Source organism: Electrophorus electricus, chromosome 1 (genome assembly GCF_013358815.1).
Source record: "Electrophorus electricus isolate fEleEle1 chromosome 1, fEleEle1.pri, whole genome shotgun sequence".
NCBI classification, from domain to species: Eukaryota; Metazoa; Chordata; class Actinopteri; order Gymnotiformes; family Gymnotidae; genus Electrophorus; species Electrophorus electricus.
In genome coordinates this window covers 9,847,101-9,868,269 of record NC_049535.1, presented here as the reverse complement: position 1 = coordinate 9,868,269, position 21,169 = coordinate 9,847,101, and the positions used below count along the sequence as shown (strand labels likewise).

The 21,169-nt window shown below is 40.1% G+C and overlaps 1 protein-coding gene across 1 annotated transcript; it reads left to right on the top strand.

Annotated features, from left to right (window-relative positions):
• Window positions 1–17,288: 17,288 nt before the first annotated feature.
• LOC113574042 (cytokine-like protein 1) lies at window positions 17,289–19,595 on the top strand. Its single transcript, XM_027004691.2, has 4 exons — window positions 17,289–17,613; window positions 17,713–17,757; window positions 18,427–18,573; window positions 18,771–19,595. Exons 1-4 carry the CDS (start codon window positions 17,467–17,469, stop codon window positions 18,870–18,872), a joined length of 441 nt encoding a protein of 146 aa, XP_026860492.2. The 5' UTR covers window positions 17,289–17,466; the 3' UTR covers window positions 18,873–19,595.
• The last annotated feature ends 1,574 nt before the right edge of the window (window positions 19,596–21,169 follow it).

Here is a 21,169-nt window from a genome sequence, read left to right as displayed (position 1 = left end):
ACACCCAGTTAAAATGGATTCACTCAACAAAGGGACTAACAGAAGACGCTTTTGGCTCGCAAATGTAAAGGAGGAACTCCATTATCCTTTCGCTTAACAGCCGAGCGCGCTTACCGATCGTATCACAGAGAAAAGAGAGTCCCAGTATTTCTTCCACTTCTCTGAAAATAAATTCCCACAACCTTGTCCTGTTTGATGACTTCTGGTGTAACGAGGAGCCACTGCAACGAGAAAGGAGCATCAGGGTCAATATCGCTTTTCTGCTTGCTCTTCTCTGAATGACCTTTCGTTGGGTTTCTTGTATGTCGCAACCAGCAGCAGAGCAAATGATGCAATATTAAGACCAACTTCATACATAGATTTGGTCTTTTTGTCCACGAAACACCATCATATATAATTACCAGCCCTGGGTTTCTTATATTATGAGCTTGTTTACGCCTGTTCCGTCCATTTGTATCGATTATCTGAATTACGTGTGGTTAGACTTTCTCCTCTTAAAAATACAGTTCTAATGACGTTGAACACCCAGTTAAAATGGATTCACTCAACAAAGGGACTAACAGAAGACGCTTTTGGCTCGCAAATGTAAAGGAGGAACTCCATTATCCTTTCGCTTAACAGCCGAGCGCGCTTACCGATCGTATCACAGAGAAAAGAGAGTCCCAGTATTTCTTCCACTTCTCTGAAAATAAATTCCCACAACCTTGTCCTGTTTGATGACTTCTGGTGTAACGAGGAGCCACTGCAACGAGAAAGGAGCATCAGGGTCAATATCGCTTTTCTGCTTGCTCTTCTCTGAATGACCTTTCGTTGGGTTTCTTGTATGTCGCAACCAGCAGCAGAGCAAATGATGCAATATTAAGACCAACTTCATACATAGATTTGTTCTTTTTGTCCACGAAACACCATCATATATAATTACCAGCCCTGGGTTTCTTATATTATGAGCTTGTTTACGCCTGTTCCGTCCATTTGTATCGATTATCTGAATTACGTGTGGTTAGACTTTCTCCTCTTAAAAATACAGTTCTAATGACGTTGAACACCCAGTTAAAATGGATTCACTCAACAAAGGGACTAACAGAAGACGCTTTTGGCTCGCAAATGTAAAGGAGGAACTCCATTATCCTTTCGCTTAACAGCCGAGCGCGCTTACCGATCGTATCACAGAGAAAAGAGAGTCCCAGTATTTCTTCCACTTCTCTGAAAATAAATTCACACAACCTTGTCCTGTTTGATGACTTCTGGTGTAACGAGGAGCCACTGCAACGAGAAAGGAGCATCAGGGTCAATATCGCTTTTCTGCTTGCTCTTCTCTGAATGACCTTTCGTTGGGTTTCTTGTATGTCGCAACCAGCAGCAGAGCAAATGATGCAATATTAAGACCAACTTCATACATAGATTTGTTCTTTTTGTCCACGAAACACCATCATATATAATTACCAGCCCTGGGTTTCTTATATTATGAGCTTGTTTACGCCTGTTCCGTCCATTTGTATCGATTATCTGAATTACGTGTGGTTAGACTTTATCCTCTTAAAAATACAGTTCTAATGACGTTCAACACCCAGTTAAAATGGATTCACTCAACAAAAGGACTAACAGAAGACACTTTTGGCTCGCAAATGTAAAGGAGGAACTCCTTTATCCTTTCGCTTAACAGCCGAGCGCGCTTACCGATCGTATCACAGAGAAAAGAGAGTCCCAGTATTTCTTCCACTTCTCTGAAAATAAATTCCCACAACCTTGTCCTGTTTGATGACTTCTGGTGTAACGAGGAGCCACTGCAACGAGAAAGGAGCATCAGGGTCAATATCGCTTTTCTGCTTGCTCTTCTCTGAATGACCTTTCGTTGGGTTTCTTGTATGTCGCAACCAGCAGCAGAGCAAATGATGCAATATTAAGACCAACTTCATACATAGATTTGGTCTTTTTGTCCACGAAACACCATCATATATAATTACCAGCCCTGGGTTTCTTATATTATGAGCTTGTTTACGCATGTTCCGTCCATTTGTATCGATTATCTGAATTACGTGTGGTTAGACTTTATCCTCTTAAAAATACAGTTCTAATGACGTTCAACACCCAGTTAAAATGGATTCACTCAACAAAAGGACTAACAGAAGACACTTTTGGCTCGCAAATGTAAAGGAGGAACTCCACTATCCTTTCGCTTAACAGCCGAGCGCGCTTACCGTTCGCATCACAGAGAAAAGAGAGTCCCAGTATTTCTTCCACTTCTCTGAAAATAAATTCACACAACCTTGCCCTGTTTGATGACTTCTGGTGTAACGAAGAGCCACTGCAATGAGAAAGGAGCATCAGGCTCAATATCGCTTTTCTGCTTGCTCTTCTCTGAATGACCTTTTGTTGGGTTTCTTGTATGTCGCAACCAGCAGCAGAGCAAATGATGCAATATTAAGACCAACTTCATACATAGATTTGGTCTTTTTGTCCACGAAACACCATCATATATAATTACCAGCCCTGGGTTTCTTATATTATGAGCTTGTTTACGCCTGTTCCGTCCATTTGTATCGATTATCTGAATTACGTGTGGTTAGACTTTATCCTCTTAAAAATACAGTTCTAATGACGTTGAACACCCAGTTAAAATGGATTCACTCAACAAAGGGACTAACGGAAGACGCTTTTGGCTCGCAAATGTAAAGGAGGAACTCCATCATCCTTTCGCTTAACAGCCGAGCGCGCTTACCGATCGCATCACAGAGAAAACAAAGTCCCAGTATTTCTTCCACTTCTGTGAAAATAAATTCCCTCAACCTTGTCCTGTTTGATGACTTCTAGTTTAACGAGGAGCCACTGCAACGAGAAAGGCGCATCAGGGTCAATATCGCTTTTCTGCTTGCTCTTCTTTGAATGACCTTTCGTTGGGTTTCTTGTATATCACAACCAGCAGCAGAGCAAATGATGCAATATTAAGACCAACTTCATACATAGATTTGGTCTTTTTGTCCACGAAACACCATCATATATAATTACCAGCCCTTGGTTTCTTATATTATGAGCTTGTTTACGCCTGTTCCGTCCATTTGTATCGATTATCTGAATTACGTGTGGTTAGACTTTCTCCTCTTAAAAATACAGTTCTAATGACGTTCAACACCCAGTTAAAATGGATTCACTCAACAAAGGGACTAACAGAAGACGCTTTTGGCTCGCAAATGTAAAGGAGGAACTCCATTATCCTTTCGCTTAACAGCCGAGCGCGCTTGCCGATCGCATCACAGAGAAAAGGAGAGTCCCAGTATTTCTTCCACTTCTCTGAAAATAAATTCACACAACCTTGTCCTGTTTGATGACTTCTGGTGTAACGAGGAGCCACTGCAACGAGAAAGGAGCATCAGGGTCAATATCGCTTTTCTGCTTGCTCTTCTCTGAATGACCTTTTGTTGGGTTTCTTGTATGTCGCAACCAGCAGCAGAGCAAATGATGCAATATTAAGACCAACTTCATACATAGATTTGGTCTTTTTGTCCACGAAACACCATCATATATAATTACCAGCCCTGGGTTTCTTATATTATGAGCTTGTTTACGCCTGTTCCGTCCATTTGTATCGATTATCTGAATTACGTTTGGTTAGACTTTATCCTCTTAAAAATACAGTTCTAATGACGTTCAACACCCAGTTAAAATGGTTTCACTCAACAACGGGCCTAACAGAAGATGCTTTTGGCGAGAAAAGAGAGTCCCAGTATTTCTTCCACTTCTCTGAAAATAAATTCACAAAACTTTGTTTTCTCTGTGATGCGATTGCTGTTCCATTGCTTTTGAAGTAACGACGAGCCACTGCAAAGAGAAAGCAGCATCAGGGTCAATATCCCTTTTCTACTGCTTTAGACTCCCAAGTGTAAATGAAAGGGGTTAAAATCTTAGAAGGAGGCACTCCATTATTAGGCAGATGAATGGAACAGGTGTTAGCTGAGTTATTGGTACTTGAGACTCCCAAGCTGCAGATCACCAGAGTGCGAGCACCAGGTTAAGTATGCTTTTAAATTAAATTTCTTGACTCTGTGCAACACACCGGAAGCATCACTAACGTCCAGCTGAACATATCAGCGTTAATGGGCTGCGAGAGCAAACAAGTGAAAAAGCAGAGTAGAATAGTTTTTTTTAATGAACAAAAACAGTTGGGACTTGAGTGTCAAGACTTGAGATGTACTTGTTACTTGCACCTTAGTGACTTGTGGTGGGGAAGTTTAGGACTGTCCTTGGAATGCTGGTAGAAGATGTGGAAGAGAAGCATAGGCAAACACCACTGAAGTAGACACTTGGGCCAAGACATTTATTCCCATCCAGGCTTATTTTTTTCCATCATTTAGGTTTTTGTCTAAGTGTCCTCTAGTTGCCAAAACGGCTGCCATTCATGTCAATTGCACCTATAATAAAAAAGCGAAGTAATTTTATATCCTCCCTTACCCCTAACACCTTGGTACTCATAGGTGTGAAGGAGCACCACTCAAAGAAAATAGCTCTTTATGGCCCAACAGCAACCATGGAATCTAGGAAAGTAGGGTGTTATCTTTCTATTCAGGAACAGTGCTATGTGAGTAATGTGCATTTTTTGGTAACTAAAGGCATGCATAGTTTATGTTAGGTTATGAAGTAAAGGAACATGTGTTTTTGTATAAAGGCATGAGCAAGCAAGTAAAGAACTTTACTAACACTCTATATATTTATATTTACATTAATGGCATTTAGCAGACGCTCTTATCCAGAGCGACTGTCACGTCAGCCAAATCCCAAGAACACTACAACGTCCGACATGCTGTTTGTCACTCAGCTAACAACGCAACCAATCATACACATTCCTTCAGATCCTAAATCACCAGAATATTGACCTCACCTGTTTCTGAACATCCAACTATATATAAACCTGCGTAGACCTTACCGGCATTGTGAAGTATTCCACTAGTGTTGACTGTGCTTACTGAGCATTCTTTCCTAATTTTCCATCCTGTGTATCCACGGGATATTGTGGGGTTTTTTGCTCTTCAGACTTCTGATTTTTGTCTGCCCCTTTTTCGGAATAGTTTTCCTGGTTAATTCTTGCTCTCTGCTTTTTGACTCAGACTGTTTACCTTTATGATTTGGATTACCCCTGTCTTGGCTTTCCTGATTTTGACCCTGGCTTGTTCACCCATCACAAATTTGGAATACAATAAATCCATCACTCTACATCCGAGAACGTCTGGCCTTGCTTGCCCCATCACAGCAACTTACAAAAGTGCTTTGTCACTTACTCATAAAATACATGCTAGCCAGTAAATGGAAATGCACAGATAGTGTCATGTAGATGGTGTCTATGATGACATCATAATATGTGTGAATAGAGATATAGGAGCAGGGTCAGTTGTCATTTAAATATTCCACAAATAAATGGGTCCTCAGTTTGAAGTTTGCAAGAGACTCTACTGTCTGGACAGCAAGTGAAAGTTCATTCAACCATTTTGGAGCCAGAACAGAAAATAGTCTTGATGCTTGTCTTCCATGATACCTGAAGCATGGTATTTCAAGCTGAGCCATACTTGAGGTTAGAAGTACTCGAGTTACGGATCGAGCTTTGACCGTTGACCTCATGTATAAAGGGGCTGGTCCATTTTTGGCTTTGTAGCCAAGCATCAAGGTTTTAAATCTGATGCGTGCAGCTACTGGAAGCCAATGAAGGGAGCGCAGCAGCGGAGTAACAAGTGAACTTCAGAAGATTGAAGACCAGTCGTGCTGCTGCATTCTGGACAAGTTGTAGGGGTTTGATGGATCATGGAGGAAGACCAGCAAGTAGCGAGTTGCAGTAGCCTAGCTTTGAGATCACAAGAGACTGCACAAGCACCTGGGTAGCTTCCTGTGAGAGAACGAGCCGAATCCTTCATATGTTACAAAGGAGAAATCTGCAAGACTGGGTTAGATTTGAAACATGAGTTGAGAATGACAACTGGTTGTCCAAAGTTATGAGCTTCAAGTGGTGAGCTGTCATCCATGACGAATTGTCAGTTAAGCATGCATATTCTTTTTAAACATGTCATGCAGTTGCTTTGGACGGGCAAGAATGTTGTGAAAATTTACCAAAAAAAAAACAGCAGGGTGGGTTTTCTGGCAAACGGTTGCACGTAGACAGCTGAAAATCAGTAAATAGGTACTTATATATTAGTCCTAAGATTTCTTTGTGGATATATGGACTATTTTAAGAATAATTGATGCTATCAAGTGATTTATTTCAGTATGGCAGATCTAAAGGGGGTGGGTGTAGTAGGAGGTTTTGTTTTAGCTAATCAGGTTAAGCATGTAGATTTTATTTGTGAAATGTAAACCATCACAGGTGCACAACTGAGAGGAACATAGACAACGGCAGTTAACTTTCTAGCTACAGTGTTACAGTGGTATTTTTGGACAGTAAGTGAAGTAGTTATTGAGCACGATGTTGTCGCCTTTTGCTAGCCCTTCTAAAACATTCAAAGGGCAAGCTTCTCCACAAAGCGCAAACTTAAATCGTGGGTATATCCATTGTGTAAGTCCAGTCCAGATAGGAATGAATATTTAGCAGACCATTATCATCATCTTCATTGACAAACAAGCCATGTTTCCTGTAGAATCTCAAATGTTCACAAGGAATGAAGCTTAGCAATATCAGGAAAGTGCTAAGTAAGTCCCAGTGTAACTAACTACCTAGCTATGTGACTTTGTCCAGCTAGCTAATTTTAACAATGTTCTGCTGCTATATAATGCTAGTTAGATAATAATTTGCTTCTTTTGCTTATTATATGTAAACAATATTAACTAGGTACCTAGCTAACTGTTAAGGCATGCAGTGAATGTTAAGTGATTTAGTAGAATTTTGTAATGTTTCCTAGTCTCTAGGTAGCTTTTCTGCATGTTGATGGAATACTAAATAGCTAATGTTAGTTTGCTCATTTTAGCCTGTAGCTAACTGGATAGCTAGTTAACCTATCTTAACACATTTACAATTTACAGCTAAGATAGGTAATTGTGTAGAGGTATTGTTATAATATTGTTTAAAAAGAAAGCACTGATGTCTAGCTAATTAGGTTGGTTGTAGAAAAATAACCATGATGTAATTTTTTGTGTAAGGGCTTTGTCTGAAGCTGAGAGTTGTAACCTGATCTTGTACACCCCCCACCCCCAAAGAAAAATGTGTAAACTCCTCCAGATGTGAATGTTTATGGAAGTTCTGTCAAAGTACAAGAGTGCTTTGTTACAGATAGAAGTGGAAAGGTAAAACTAGTTTCATGGGATGTGTACATTTCCCAGGTTGAATTGGGTAGGTGTTACATGGTCAGTGACTTTTTTCATTGGCAGTTTGGGATTCATTTTATGACAACTTGGAACACCAAGATTCCACAAGCTACTCCTGATATTGTTGCATTTGAAGTAATGGATTCAGCGCTGCTGGAGCAGTTATAGAGTGCTACAGGTGAAGTCAGTGGCATTGAGGTAGTGGAGAAGAGGTGCCCTAGGTGCTGCAGAAACCAAGGAGCAAGTGAACAATGCTGCATGTACTCATCTGTGTGAGTCATGTAGGTTGCTACAGAAATGTGAGCAGTATTTTGCCATCTTGAACAGTACAGCAGTAGAATTCTCACTTTCTGGGGATGTCAGACTCATTCTGACTCTGTCAATCTTGGCTAAATATGTGCTTGAAAGCAAACTTCACCATCTTCTGAAGGACACTGCTGCATTTGAGGAACATTTTCTGGACAAAGTGCTATTTAATTTCACCCATAATAGGATGGCTCTCAGTTCTATGAGTGTGGTTCGCGCTTCAGCAGCGACACAACAGGCGAACATTGCCAGTGAAGAGAGTACTGTGAACACTGTTCCAGATGAAGGTGCTGCAGTTTAAGCACATGCTTTTCTGAAGATACTACAAACCATTTTTTAAATTGGTGTTTGAGTGTTGTAAGCAGTTTTATTCAAATTAAATGTGATTTTATCTGTGGTTGCAGTGACTTTAAATATCCTTAAGTTTAATTATTTTGTTAAGATGTGTTTTTGTTTTTACTTAGTGATGGAACCATTGTCAATTTAGTGTGACTTGCTTTTCAGTGGCAAAGATGGGCAAAGAAGTTGCTTTATTGAGCGCTTGCAAAAGTGAGTGCTTAACAGATTTGTGCAGAGGCAATATCTTTTTTATAATGGTGTTTTAAGCAGCTGTTGTGTTAAGGGTTGCTGAAGAATAAAAAGAAACCAGTGAGTGTACTGTTGAACACACAAGTTTTAACAAACATCTAACAGATTCCTAGAGTATGAGATGTTAATTAATTAACACCACTCAGCTGTTCTTGACACCACCACACCAGCTGTATACCTCGCAGTGTCCTGTCTCCAGCAATGAGTAACTCTAGGTTGGTGGACCTCCAGGTGGAGAGAGCCCAAGAGCACAGTTAAGGACTTATGCTGTTTTATCAGAATTGATACCTGAATGGAGTATCACTGGTAACAATGGTTACCCCCACTCAGTGTTGATCAGCAGTGCATATGATAACTCAGGTAGGGAGAATCTCAAAGGTGTTCACTGTGGAACGACTTGCAAGAGACACTTGAGACCGCGATTAAAAACTCACACTGCGGTATCAAACTGAGTGCCCAGGTCAGGTGACACTGATGACAGTGCTCACTTCTGTTAAGTTCTGATTAGCAGCAGGTGCTATAATTCTGGCAGGGAGTAACTCCAGGATGTTCACCCCCAACGGGAGAGCTCAGACTGGACAGCTGAAGACCCACATTACTGTGTCAAAGTAGGGTGTCTGGTGAAAGGCTCACTGAATACTCTGCTCAGCGCCTTTGGGTCACACTCGAAATCTGACAAGATCCAGGTACAGGAGACAATGGAATCCCTTATAGTATCAGAGCTGTCATGTACCAATCAAAAGACACAATCACACAAGTCAAGCCAAAAGGGGAGGAATCAGGTGGAGGCTATATAGTGAGCTATTCCCACCAATGAACAACAAAGCTTTACTAAGCTAATGTTCCACTTAATAATGCCTAGGTGGGTAAAGGCTTATAATAGAACAACTTGAAATTGAGTCTATGGCTTTTTCCAGTTTGCCTAACTTTAGAACAAGGTATACATATTAGAAAGATATTTTTAAAAGTTTTATTTATTTATTTATGGGATTTTTTTTAGAAACAATTCAAACTAAAAATGATTTATTTTACCTTTTACTGATTGATTTATTTATCTTTAAATTGGTCTTTATTATTTGTTTAGTTACTCTGACTTTTATTTCTCACTCTTTGCTTTCTCACTCCTTGAAGAGGGGGAAAATCAATTCTTCAACAATTATGTGTAGCGATCATTCATTAAAACAACCACATGATGGAGACAAAGAGCTCGGTTTCATAGAGACTAAAACACAGTTCACAATTCCAACGTAATTCACAATAATTTAATATATTTTTATTCAGTGGATACACTCACGTCTAAATTTAATAGCTAGCATTACGCATCAGCTATGGCTCCTTTGATAAGTTCAACCCAATGGGCGCTGAAGGGCCTGGCCTCGCATAGGTTTTAACAAAAGTTAATATTTACTGTTCACCAAAATGACATCTCACTAGTTAAACATTAGTTCTGGCTCTGAAATGATCACTTTACTAAAACTCATATTCACACAGTGAGTCGTAGGCGTGGTCTAAGACGATGATAAGACCCAGTAATCACAAGGCTAAAAATTAACTGCCTCTACCTAGTATTTTCATAACACTAATCCATTAGGTCAGATCCAGAATTATGGCTGTTACAAGGGTTTAACTAGAAGGTTTTCCTAGAATCCTGGTAGTGATGCAGGGACACTAGTTGCAATCTGAGTCAAAAACCAGACCTGGTATCACGCAGAGTAAGGATTTGCCTCTGTATGTACAATATTGTATTACAATTTACACAACACAAGAGCTCTACTAATAGACAGACATAATTTTCAACATTTAAAAGAGGAGGTTTGGTCGCATGCGCAACAGGAAGTACATCCACATACAACAGGAAGTTGCTCACAAAGGATGCAAAGATGCATCAGCTCCTTGCTACATTATGATTACTAGACAGTGGAAATATATATTTTAGACAATAGCTAAGTTTAACATCAAAACTCTTCACACATGGCATCATTAGATGTAAAAAAAAATAAAAAATTTATGAACTATTGGAAGGGGGCACCATCTTAAAATATAGTGAAAAAAACAATCAACGAGTGCCTATGAACTACTGAAGGTATATTAACATTATATCAGTCTCATTTCTAAATTAGTTTGTATTTTTTCAGTGACCTAATACCATTGGTTCAAATATATTTGCCATAATGAACAATTTGATGAATAAATATGAAGTTTATTGAAGTTTAATGAATTAACAAATGATTGACGTTGGCTGCTATAGCGGACTCGGCTCAGGTGTACAGAATCCCTAATGAATGATAAAAGAGGAAGAAAAGAAAGGGGACTGACGAGATAAGGGAAACAAATCTAATACTAATTAACAAAACAACAAAAGGAAAGAACTGAAATCAGAGGGGTAGAACTTTTGCGTAAGCCAGAGAACAGCTTAGCTATGGGGCTAACTCAACCAAGACTAACCTATCCACAGAGCTAATGGAGCTAAGATAACTACCAGAGGGAAGTCTAAGGAGACTAATCTTGACATCAACACGCTACACCAACAATGACCAATGATACCGCACACACTAACAAGGGGTTAAATACACAAACAAGATGAGGTACAGGTGTGTGCAGGTGGGGCCACAAACATATCCTCCCAAGTTACGTGGCAGGCTAAACCCCATGACTCACGGGAGGCGAGTGTTCCATGACAGAACCCTCTCCCAAGGGGCGCAGCTCCCAACACATCTGTCCAATGAATGTGAACCTCCGGGCGACGTGTACACGTAAACACAGAACACACATCACGGCAATTCCCGGTGCCCACCCAGTACCAGGCGAGCCAGGTGCCACCAGCCAGGGAGACCTCACGGGGAGAAGGAGAAAGGCAGCTTCCCTGCCTCTCTCAGGGCAGTCCAGTACACTCCCAAAGACATTGCACCTGTAAAAACAAAAGGCAAAATACACACAATAGTGCACACACAAACACAAGGCACTGTGATGTGGCGCCTGCTGTCAATGCAGGCGCCTTGATGTGTCCATGGCCTTAACGAACACGCAGGGGTGCACGTCCGCCCCGGTTCCAGATGTGCCACCATCCCTAACGGTCCTCCTCTCTCTTGCCACTCTAGGAGTGTCCCAGAGGCAGTTTGCCTCTGAGGCTTTGGGCACACCCCTCCAGTCTCGCTGGTGAGTCCGCTGAAGGGAAGGGACTCAGGAGATCCTACTGGCTCCACCCAACCGCTCTCTTTCTGGTCGTGGTGGTGCCCCTCGGTCCTCCTCGGCCCAGGCTCAACAGCCTCAGCCCCCCCCAAAAAAAAAATTCCTGGGGATGTTCCCCTCCGCTTCCAGAGAAGACACAGACAGCAGTCGCAGTCCTCTCCCCAATTTCCTGGGATCCAGGCAGCAGTGCGGGGGGCACCTACGTACCTCTTGCTAGGAAGTCCGTTTTTCACCGAGGGAGTAGGCATCCTGTGGTGACTGGTCATTCTGTAATGAATGCCCGAGTGCCAAAGGGCATGGAGCAGGACACACAGACTCTTTCAACGTAGTGAAACATTTAATGATACAACGTGTAACAGACAACAGTGGCACTCACACATGACATTAACAGAGAACATAAACACACCTAACCCTAACAACAACAACTGTAACATGTACACAGATTAGACAAACACGGATACTAACATAAGCTTTGAATGACAACCAAACAATGACCAACAGTGAGGGACGCACTGACAGGGGTTTAAATAGATTAACAAACACTGACACTTAACCGTGTACAGGTGCGTGGCCTCACGGAGGCGTGGCCATAAACAAGAGTGAACCCTCTTGTACGCAGCAGGCCATACCATGTGACTTGTGGGGGGGAGCGTCCTGTGACACAGACAACATATATGAATTTAGCCTCATTGTAATGCTCACAAGAAGGTCTTTCATATAGGAAAGGTCAAATTCCAGTAGTTGTTCAGGAATATGGCCTTTATAAGTTTTTCTTGATCTAAGTATTCCAGGTTGCGAAGTCATCCTTAAATTCCAAGCGGGGTACTTTATGGTCTTTTAGTTACTCAGGCCAGATCTGGGGTTATAAACACTGCAGAGTAATAAACCTTTCTTACAGGGTGGCTTTGAAGACATCATAAGGGAATTGGAGTCCCATCATTGTAAAGCTAAGATGGTTCTGGTGTTTGTACAGGGGACCACTCAGCATGGACGTTATGAGTTGTCCTAGGCGTGAAGGTCTAGTCGGGCAGGAGGACAGAGACTTGTATTCCAAAGCATCTTTATAAGTAGACCATCTGTGAGAGTTGTTGGGGTTATCTTAGTGTTAATTGCAGTGTAGGAGTAGGGGCTGCAGCTCCTACTACAAATGCCATCTGGAATTATAATATAGCTACAATGTGGAAAATACTGTGTATCTCCTGAGTAATTTCATATATATACTCAAAATGTTTCACTTTATCTGACAAGAACCATGACAATGGAGACTACTCTATCTTCAAAAGCTACATCCAAAGAATTACCTACATAAGTAACTTGAACACTTCTGTTCTTTCACGTCTGTTCTTCTTCAATGTGAAGAGAGCAACATGTTTAGCTATTAATCATCCATTGATAATGTTTTATCTGTGAGAAGTGTATATTAATTGCTTGTCTGATGGAGAAGCTTCCAGCACCAACGGTGCACATCAAGACCTTAGAAAGTGTTAGAGATATTGAGGAATTAGAAGTACACATTTTGGATGCCTTATGCCATGTTAAAAGGTCCTCAACTCCTGCACTAGAGCCCTTCCATGTTTGCCCCACTTAGTGAGTCACCCACTGAGAAGCCTATTAAAAAGCTGTGGTTATAGGGGACTCTATTTTGTGACACGTGAAATAAGATAGGCCCTTAGGGACACCAGCAGCAGTAGTTAGCCTGGGGGCCAGGGTGCCAGACACTGAAAGTGAACTTAAGGTCTTAGGAAAGCATAGGTTCTCTAAGACATTCATGTAGGAGTTAAGAATATACGCCTTCACCAGTCAGAGATTACTAAGGAGGTGTGTCAATTACAGAAGGTGATGTCCAATGCTGTAGTAAGTTCTGGTTCCATCCCAATGCAGTACGGTGATATAACATAGAGTGGTGGTGCTCACAAAACAGTGTGGGGTTTATAGGTAATTGGACCATATTTGAGGGCAAGACTGGCCTTTTAGTGCAGGATGGTATCCATCCCAGTAAGGAGGGCACTGTTCTCCTCTCTTATAACATAAGTCACAGTCTTATCACAGATTTAGATAATCTATGACACAGGGTATGTTCCCCGAGCTAAGCAGGAATACAGAAAACCAAGAAAAACATGTCTTAATAACCTAATTAGTGTTAAAGTAAGTGACTCAAAGAATACTGCCAGCACCTTTGATCTAAAGCTTGGATTACTATGTGTTAGATCCCTTACATCTAAAGTGCTCATCATAAATGAAATCATCACAGATCACCGATTTAATGTACTCTGTCTAACAGAAACTTCAATCAAGCCAACTGTGTATTTAGCTTTAAACAAAGCATGTCCTTTTGGCTACAGCTATGTACGCCTCCCTTGTCTATATGGCCATGGAGGCGGCATTGCAGTCATTTATAATGACACATAAAGCGTAAACCAGAAAGTTGCTTCTGATTTCAAGTCTATTTGAATTACTTTTTCCTAACATAAATAATTTACGCAGCGATAATAAGCCCACCCAGCCTTTTCCAATAATTGTGTCCTTGTATCTAAAGGCCACAAGGACCCTATTCAGAATTTATTAACAAGTTTGCAAATTTCCTCTCTAATCTAGTCACTCTAGTAGAAAGAGCCATTATTGTTGGTGATTTCTATATTCACTTTGATAGTGCCTAAGACCCTCTGAGATCAGCCTTTAGTTCTATATTAGAATCTATATTATATTCTATATTAGAATCTTTTTTTTTTTTTTAAACCAATGTATAAGAGAACCATGGAGGAAATACACTTAATTTAGTACTGACATACAGTGTAGACATCATTTCATTTGAACTACATATGAGCCAGAATATAGTAACCTCACCTCACTACCACACCAGACACATGATTACATCATGCACATTTATTGCAAATCTCCTAGACCTACCATTTTTGACTGGGATACCCTCAAACCCCATGGAACATAGAACCTCAAATGACTGAATGCTTAGAATCAGTATTTCGCTGCACTCATTGATGTTGCTCCACTTAAGAACAAAACATTAGGGACAAAAACTTTTACAAATTAATAGTAAATGAGTATAATGATAACATTTGTCATTTAAAACAGAACACTTGTAGTCTTCCAGCTTGCATGGAAGAAGAGCCTTCTGTAGTATAGAAAGGTACTTGTTACCATTCAAACATCTTACCTCTCAACCCTAATAGAAAAAACAAAAACAATCCTAGATATCTATTTAGTACAACTGCACATCTAACTAGGAATAAAACTGACACCAGTGTTCAAATTACATCACATAATAGTAATGAGTTAATTCATTTTTTTCAATGAAAAAATTAAGAACATTAGACATAACATTCAGAGTACTAAAGTGACATCAGGCAGCCTCTTAGATATCAGAACAACCAAGCCAACAAAGACTCTAGAATCCTTTATTCCTGTCCAAGAGCCAGAATTTACATCTGATTTCACATACAAAATCTTCCACCTGCTTACTAGATTCACTGCTTTGTCCATTACAGACAGAAAGCTATGCATTTGCAGTATGGAGATTGAGGTATGAAGTGAGAAGTATGTGGAGGATATGAAGAATGAAGTATGGAGCATGAGAAGTATGGTCTGGAATAGAAAACAGAACAAACATTCCAATAATCATTCCCATTCCACCATTATCTATGCTAGGCACTCATATACAGTAATACATTCACAGTTAATTTACTATAGAATATGAATATACCCTAATTACTTACATTGTAGGTTCTCCAACAGTGCCCTCTATGACAGGGGATGCAGTTCTCTATTCTTATATGCAAAGTTCTAGAACTAGCTCGACCCAGAGCTAGAACTCCTATGCCAAGTAATATGCCATATATATGGCACACATCACCACTAGCAAGCCAATCCACACTGGTATTGCTTTACAATACTACTAGTTAGAAGTAACATGATTAGTGAGGAATAATAACAACTGAAATAACAACTCAGTAGGCTAATCCTGTAATGTTTACAACAGACATTTCTTAGTAATAAGTCAACTAAATATTGACAATGGCTATATATATATATATATATATATATATATATATATATATATATATATTTATTTATTTATTTATTTATTTATTTATTTATTTATTTATTTACACACACACACACACACACACACCTACTGTTGATTATAGTTCAAAGTGTAATCATCTTACACATCCTTACACTCAGGATAATAATAATAATAATTTCAATTTATATAACGCATTTCACAGACACAAGGTCACTTTACAATGATAGTGGGAAAAAATAAGTAAATAATAATAAAATTAACGCAATAAAATTGACACAACACAATAATTAACAAATACGGATATGAGAAGAGGTTATGAAAAGTGTTTGGAAAAGAGGTATGTTTTAAGTTGAGGTTTGAAGGAGCAGAGTGTGGAGCAGATATGGAGAGATTGAGGTAAAGTGTTCAATAGTTTTGGGGCCATGACACTAAAGGATCTGCCTCCTACAGACACCAGTCTAAACTTGGGGATGGAGAGGAGACCTGCATTAGACGACCGAAGTGTATGGGGAGGGTCAGTAAGGGTGTAGAGTTGAGCTAGATAGGGAGGTGCAAGACCATGCAGAGCTTTATATGTAAGGAGGAGGATTTTGAACTGAATGCATTCAGGGACAGGGAGCCAGTGTAGCTGATGTAGTCTAGGAGTGATGTGGACTGATTTACTTATATTAAGGAGGATTCTTGCAGCTGAGTTTTGGACATATTGAAGTGAGCGGATGGTTTTGTTAGGGATGCCAATGAGGAGAGAGTTACAGTAATCAAGACGGGTGGTGATGAACGCGTGAACCAAGGTCTCAGCATCATGTGGGGAGAGCATGGGCCTAAGCATAGCAATATTACATAGGTGAAAAAAAGGCATTTTTGACCAGAGACTTGACGTGAGGTTCAAAAGAAGGAGTCAAAAGAGTACACCAAGGTTCCTAACTGTGGATGACGAACTGATCAAGATACTGTCCAGATTTAATTTAAGGTTGGAGAATTTTGATATTTTGGACTTCAGGCCAATAAGTAGAAATTCCGTTTGATCAGAATTGAGTTTTACGAAGTTTATCCACTGCTTGAGATCTTGGATACAGGAGAATAAAACAGGAGGTGGTAGGGTAGTGTTAGCCTTGGTGTTAATATAGATCTGAGTGCCATCCGCATAACAGTGGAAATGAAGACCCTGCCTGCGGATAATCTGACCAAGGGGTAGCATATAGATGATGAACAGGAGAGGGCCAAGGACAGATCCCTGGGGAACACAGTAGCAGTGTGCGATTTGTGTTTACCTCAAACAACATAATGTATTCTATTAGAAATATAGGATGAGAACCATTCAAGAACTGCGCTTAGAATCTGGGTAACAAAGGGATGATATGAAATTAGCTTTTCAAAGAAGAATCTCTCCTTGTGCTCATGAATGGAACCTGATACAGTTCATGCACACTGAAAAGGGTGCTGGTGAAGGGACAGAAGGTGTGATACTCAAACGCAGTTCCACCAGTTAAAGTTAATTAACTGCAAAGAAAAAATCATTTGCAGTAAAGGTCTCCTGGCCAGAAAGCATCTGTTGGTCTTCTTGAAGCGTGTGCCTGAGTAAAATAATGTAACAATTCACTGGAGGGCGACATTTACTAGGTAACATTATTTATATAACGATCGATAACCAAGTTGTTTTTCAAACGTAATTAATCCTAGGTTGTTTTAAGAGCAACGAATTCAGAAGTGTTCAATCTTATAATTACTACCCCTACTGTAAAAAATAAATAGGCTAAATCATTGGCAAATTTGTACACGTAGTCTGCTTCCGCTTTTTTATTAGGTGGCAAAATGAATAAAAATAATTAAGTAAACCAAACTGCATCGGGGTCAGGGTGTAAACGTCACTGCTAAAGTGATTCTGTTATTGACGCACGGTTTTCATTACTGTTTACTTGCATGAACGTGGCAATAACATAGACATAGGTAGTGGGTGTGTGACGTCAATCACCATCTTCATTGTTTGTTAAAAATCTGCACTGTTACCTACAACTCAGACAAGTTTTGGAGCTTAGACTCACACGAGACTCGGATCTGCCGAGATGAGTGCGGGACGTGTTGCTTTATTGTTTTTCTTGAGTGTTTCATGGTTTGCAAACTGCGCGCCCCCAACCTGTTATTCGCGTGTTCTCGGACTCAGTAAAGAAATAATGGTGGCGCTGGATAAAATGCACAAACATAATCGCACGGTAGGTCGACATGTTGTTCGGTCAGAGCTCGTGAGTAAGAGCTATTTTGCCGTGATATGAAATTTACATTTTTGTTTTTGTCTTTTTGTTTTGTTACAGAAATTGTGCGCAGAGTTCTTGCCAAAGATGTTTCTCGATGTCCACGTAAGTGTTGTATTTCGAATTATATGGTTACTTCTCAGTTCATTCAATGGAAGGCGGTGGTTGTTTTTTTATTTACGTATTTTTCTTAATATCATACATTTCACATCTGGTACCACTGCATCACCTCTCGGTGCAGGCTAAAATCAGTGAAAGTCTGCATAAAGCGCGAGTGACCGTTAGAATAATCTGGATTTGAGCATCAGACCTGCAATTTTCAGGGTGCATGGGAAAATGTCATATTTAAGTTTAAAAAACGTTTGAATTACAGTAGAAATAATGTACTACTAAAATTACACGTAAGTACGTGTACCTATTTAAGCGCCTTTGTTAACACTTGTAAGAGTGCGGTTTTTGGCATGTTTCTGACCAGTGCAAAGTTGTTGAAACGTATTTAAATAAGCTAAATAGAAAGCATTGGCTGTAGGTGACTATAGTTACTGGACCAGCTATGCATAGGGTACAGTTAAATGCAGGTAATAATATTTGATTTGTATAGAAATGAGTCATTTTTGAATGTCGGGGCATTTCTGGATTCTGACTTTATTAAATGAATCAGGTGGTGTAATTTGCACATTTTAATGTGTGATCTTGTTTTAAAAAAACTGCTGCTGTTGGAAACTGCAGTGGAACAGTGTTAAAACTCACTCTTATTGTTTATATTTTATTTAGAATTCCTGCATCATGGCCAAGCTGCGAGACTTCCTGTATGTGGCAGAGAACTTGCCAGTGGAAGACTGCAGGGAGCGGCCGATAGTGGTGTACCTGAAACGCAAAGCCCGTGTGCTGTACATCATCATAAACCGTGTATGCTTCAGGGTGAGTGAGCCTCACAACCAGGATGTGTAATTATATCCTGTGTTTGTGTGGTTGCACTGTCGCAGTCTGAACACTCTGCATGAGTTATTTGGTGTGTAAGGGGGAGAGGTAAAGAGAAAGCTAGAATATGAGTGTTGTTGGAGTTTTCTGTACTCTGTACCATGTGTGTAACACCGCTGTTACTGATGTCTCTGTAGGACCTGGTGTATTTAACAGATGACTGTGAAGCTCTAGACACAGGGTACAGCAGCCCACGCTACACAGAGGACCGACTACAGATTCTGGAGGAAACCGACTGACACATACACACGCACAAACAGAAACACAGACACATACATAAAATTATACAGTCTCTAAAATCATAGTTGCTCACACACACACACACTCTCACACACAAATGAAAAATCATACAGTCCTTTGCTCTGGACTTCATTTAAAGACAAAATATATGCATACTTGCATGCAAAAACAGCCCCTTTCCAAGATCACAGTGTTTGTGAGAGCTTGGTTCTCTTAGCCTGACTGCAGTGTGTTACTGCATTCCAGCAGCCAGAGGAATCTTTCCACAGGAAATGGGCTAAATGCAGCCAATCCTTTCCAAAACCTTTAAAACTCTCAAAACAAACCACATAGTCTTGCATGCCTCATATTTATCACAACATGCAAAACGCATGTGTCACACCATTCTGGCTTTGTGGTGTGTGTATGTGTAATTGCTACATAATATTTCTTGTAACTATTCAGTGGTGACATTCAAGACAGTAGTAACTCTCACTGAATCATGGGCCAAGATGACACTGAGGACTTCTGTATCCTCATAATATTTCAGTCTGTAGCTCTTTTCTGTTTCTCAGACTTTCTGGGAATGGAAGCTGCTTAACTCACGTTTGCTTGTTTTCATGTTTATTAGAGTGAGTTTTCTGTCTTAGTTTTATCTATCAAAGCTTCTGTCCTTTTTGTGGAATGTATTTCCTTTACCCTAATGTAACTAAGGTATTTAACTAAAGAGACTGCCTGCAGTATGTGTTCATTGTTTCAGATTACTGTTTTGGTCTGAAGGGTTAAGAAACAGGAGAGTCTATCCTAGACATGATGGTTCTAGAACATTCTCTCACCATTTGCTGGTGTTTGTGTTTCCTTTATTTATGGCAGAAAATATTTATGGGAAATGTCGTTAAGACACAGCTACTAAACCACACACACACAGCTGTGTTGCCTTTTCTGTTACTTGGTTACATTTACAGCAAAAAGCTTATGCTTTTTGTGCAAAGCAACTTACAATTGTGACTGAGTACAACTTGAGCGATTAAGGGCCTTGTTCAGGGGCCCAACTTAGCAGTAGTGGGGCTTGAATCAGCAACCTTTTAATTACAATTCACATGCCTTAACCACTGAGCTACCAGAGCCTGATAGCTGTACTGTTTAAGGTTCTGTCTCAATATCTCAATTCTTTTTACTTGGGTATTTGTGTGTCATATAAGGCTTTGAAAAGGTCAAGCCTTTGTAAAAACAGGAACATTTCTGAAGATGAATCTGCCATTGCCTGTTTGAAAGCATAAAAGCTGGCTGTTAGCCAAACCTACAAAAATCTCAGCAGTCATAAAGGCTAGCTACAACAAAGAGTTTCCCATCCTCATACATGATGTCATAACGAGAAAAGAATGGTTACTCTCAGGACTCAGAATTCCAGTTTGTGATATTTGGTGGGATGGGTGTAATGGGCCTTTGGAGGTAGGCCATGTGTAATTTGGAGAATCTGTGTTAAACAAGGGTACCTAACACAAGCTCATGGGAGTAAATATATTGTCATACTAAGAAATGTGCTGGTTGGTATTGGTCATAGCATGTACCACATGTGAATAAGAGAGGGAGGCTGTAATGCATAGCTGCTTTCTGAATCCCGGCTGCTGGATGCGGTCAGGCAGAGCTGCTGGAGATTAATAGTGAGGCTCAGAGTACAGACTGAAGGATTTTAATAATGAGGCTCAGAGTACAGACTGAAGGTTTTTAACAGTGAGGCTCAGAGTACAGACTGAAGGTTTTTAACAGTGAGGCTCAGAGTATGGACTGAAGGTTTTTAATAATGAGGCTCAGAGTACAGACTGAAGGTTTTTAATAATGAGGCTCAGAGTACAAACTGAAGGTTTTTAATAATGAGGCTCAGAATACAGACTGAAGGTTTTTAACAGTGAGGCTCAGAGTACGGACTGAAGGTTTTTAATAATGAGGCTCAGAGTACAGACTGAAGGTTTTTAATAGTGAGGCTCAGAGTACAGTCTGAAGGTTTTTTTTTTTAATCAGGCATGCATTATCTGTGAGTTTGTGTGTTTAATATAGGATTAGGGTTAGAGGATCAGGATTAGGGGGATAGGGTTAGGAGTTAGTGTTAGGGGATTTAGGGTTGGAGGTTAACACTGAAAACACTCTGGCTTTTAAAGCCGATTCATTGTACTTATTAATCCATAACATATTGTCACTTTACTGAGCTCATAAACTATGTAGTTTAGATATGAACTTGCTTCGCACATCTAAGTATTAGCATCCCTGTATTTCATTCAATACTAGTTCAATGGTATGTTGAACTCTACTGGCTAGG

What these genes read in the sequence shown, in the direction of transcription:
- LOC113574042 (XM_027004691.2), top strand. Translation starts at nt 17,467, where the DNA reads ATGAGTGCGGGACGTGTTGCTTTATTGTTTTTCTTGAGTGTTTCATGG. An exon ending in TGCACAAACATAATCGCACG is followed by an intron (nt 17,614 to 17,712) that starts GTAGGTCGACAT and finishes GTTTTGTTACAG; the next exon opens with AAATTGTGCGCAGAGTTCTT. An exon ending in TAAACCGTGTATGCTTCAGG is followed by an intron (nt 18,574 to 18,770) that starts GTGAGTGAGCCT and finishes ATGTCTCTGTAG; the next exon opens with GACCTGGTGTATTTAACAGA.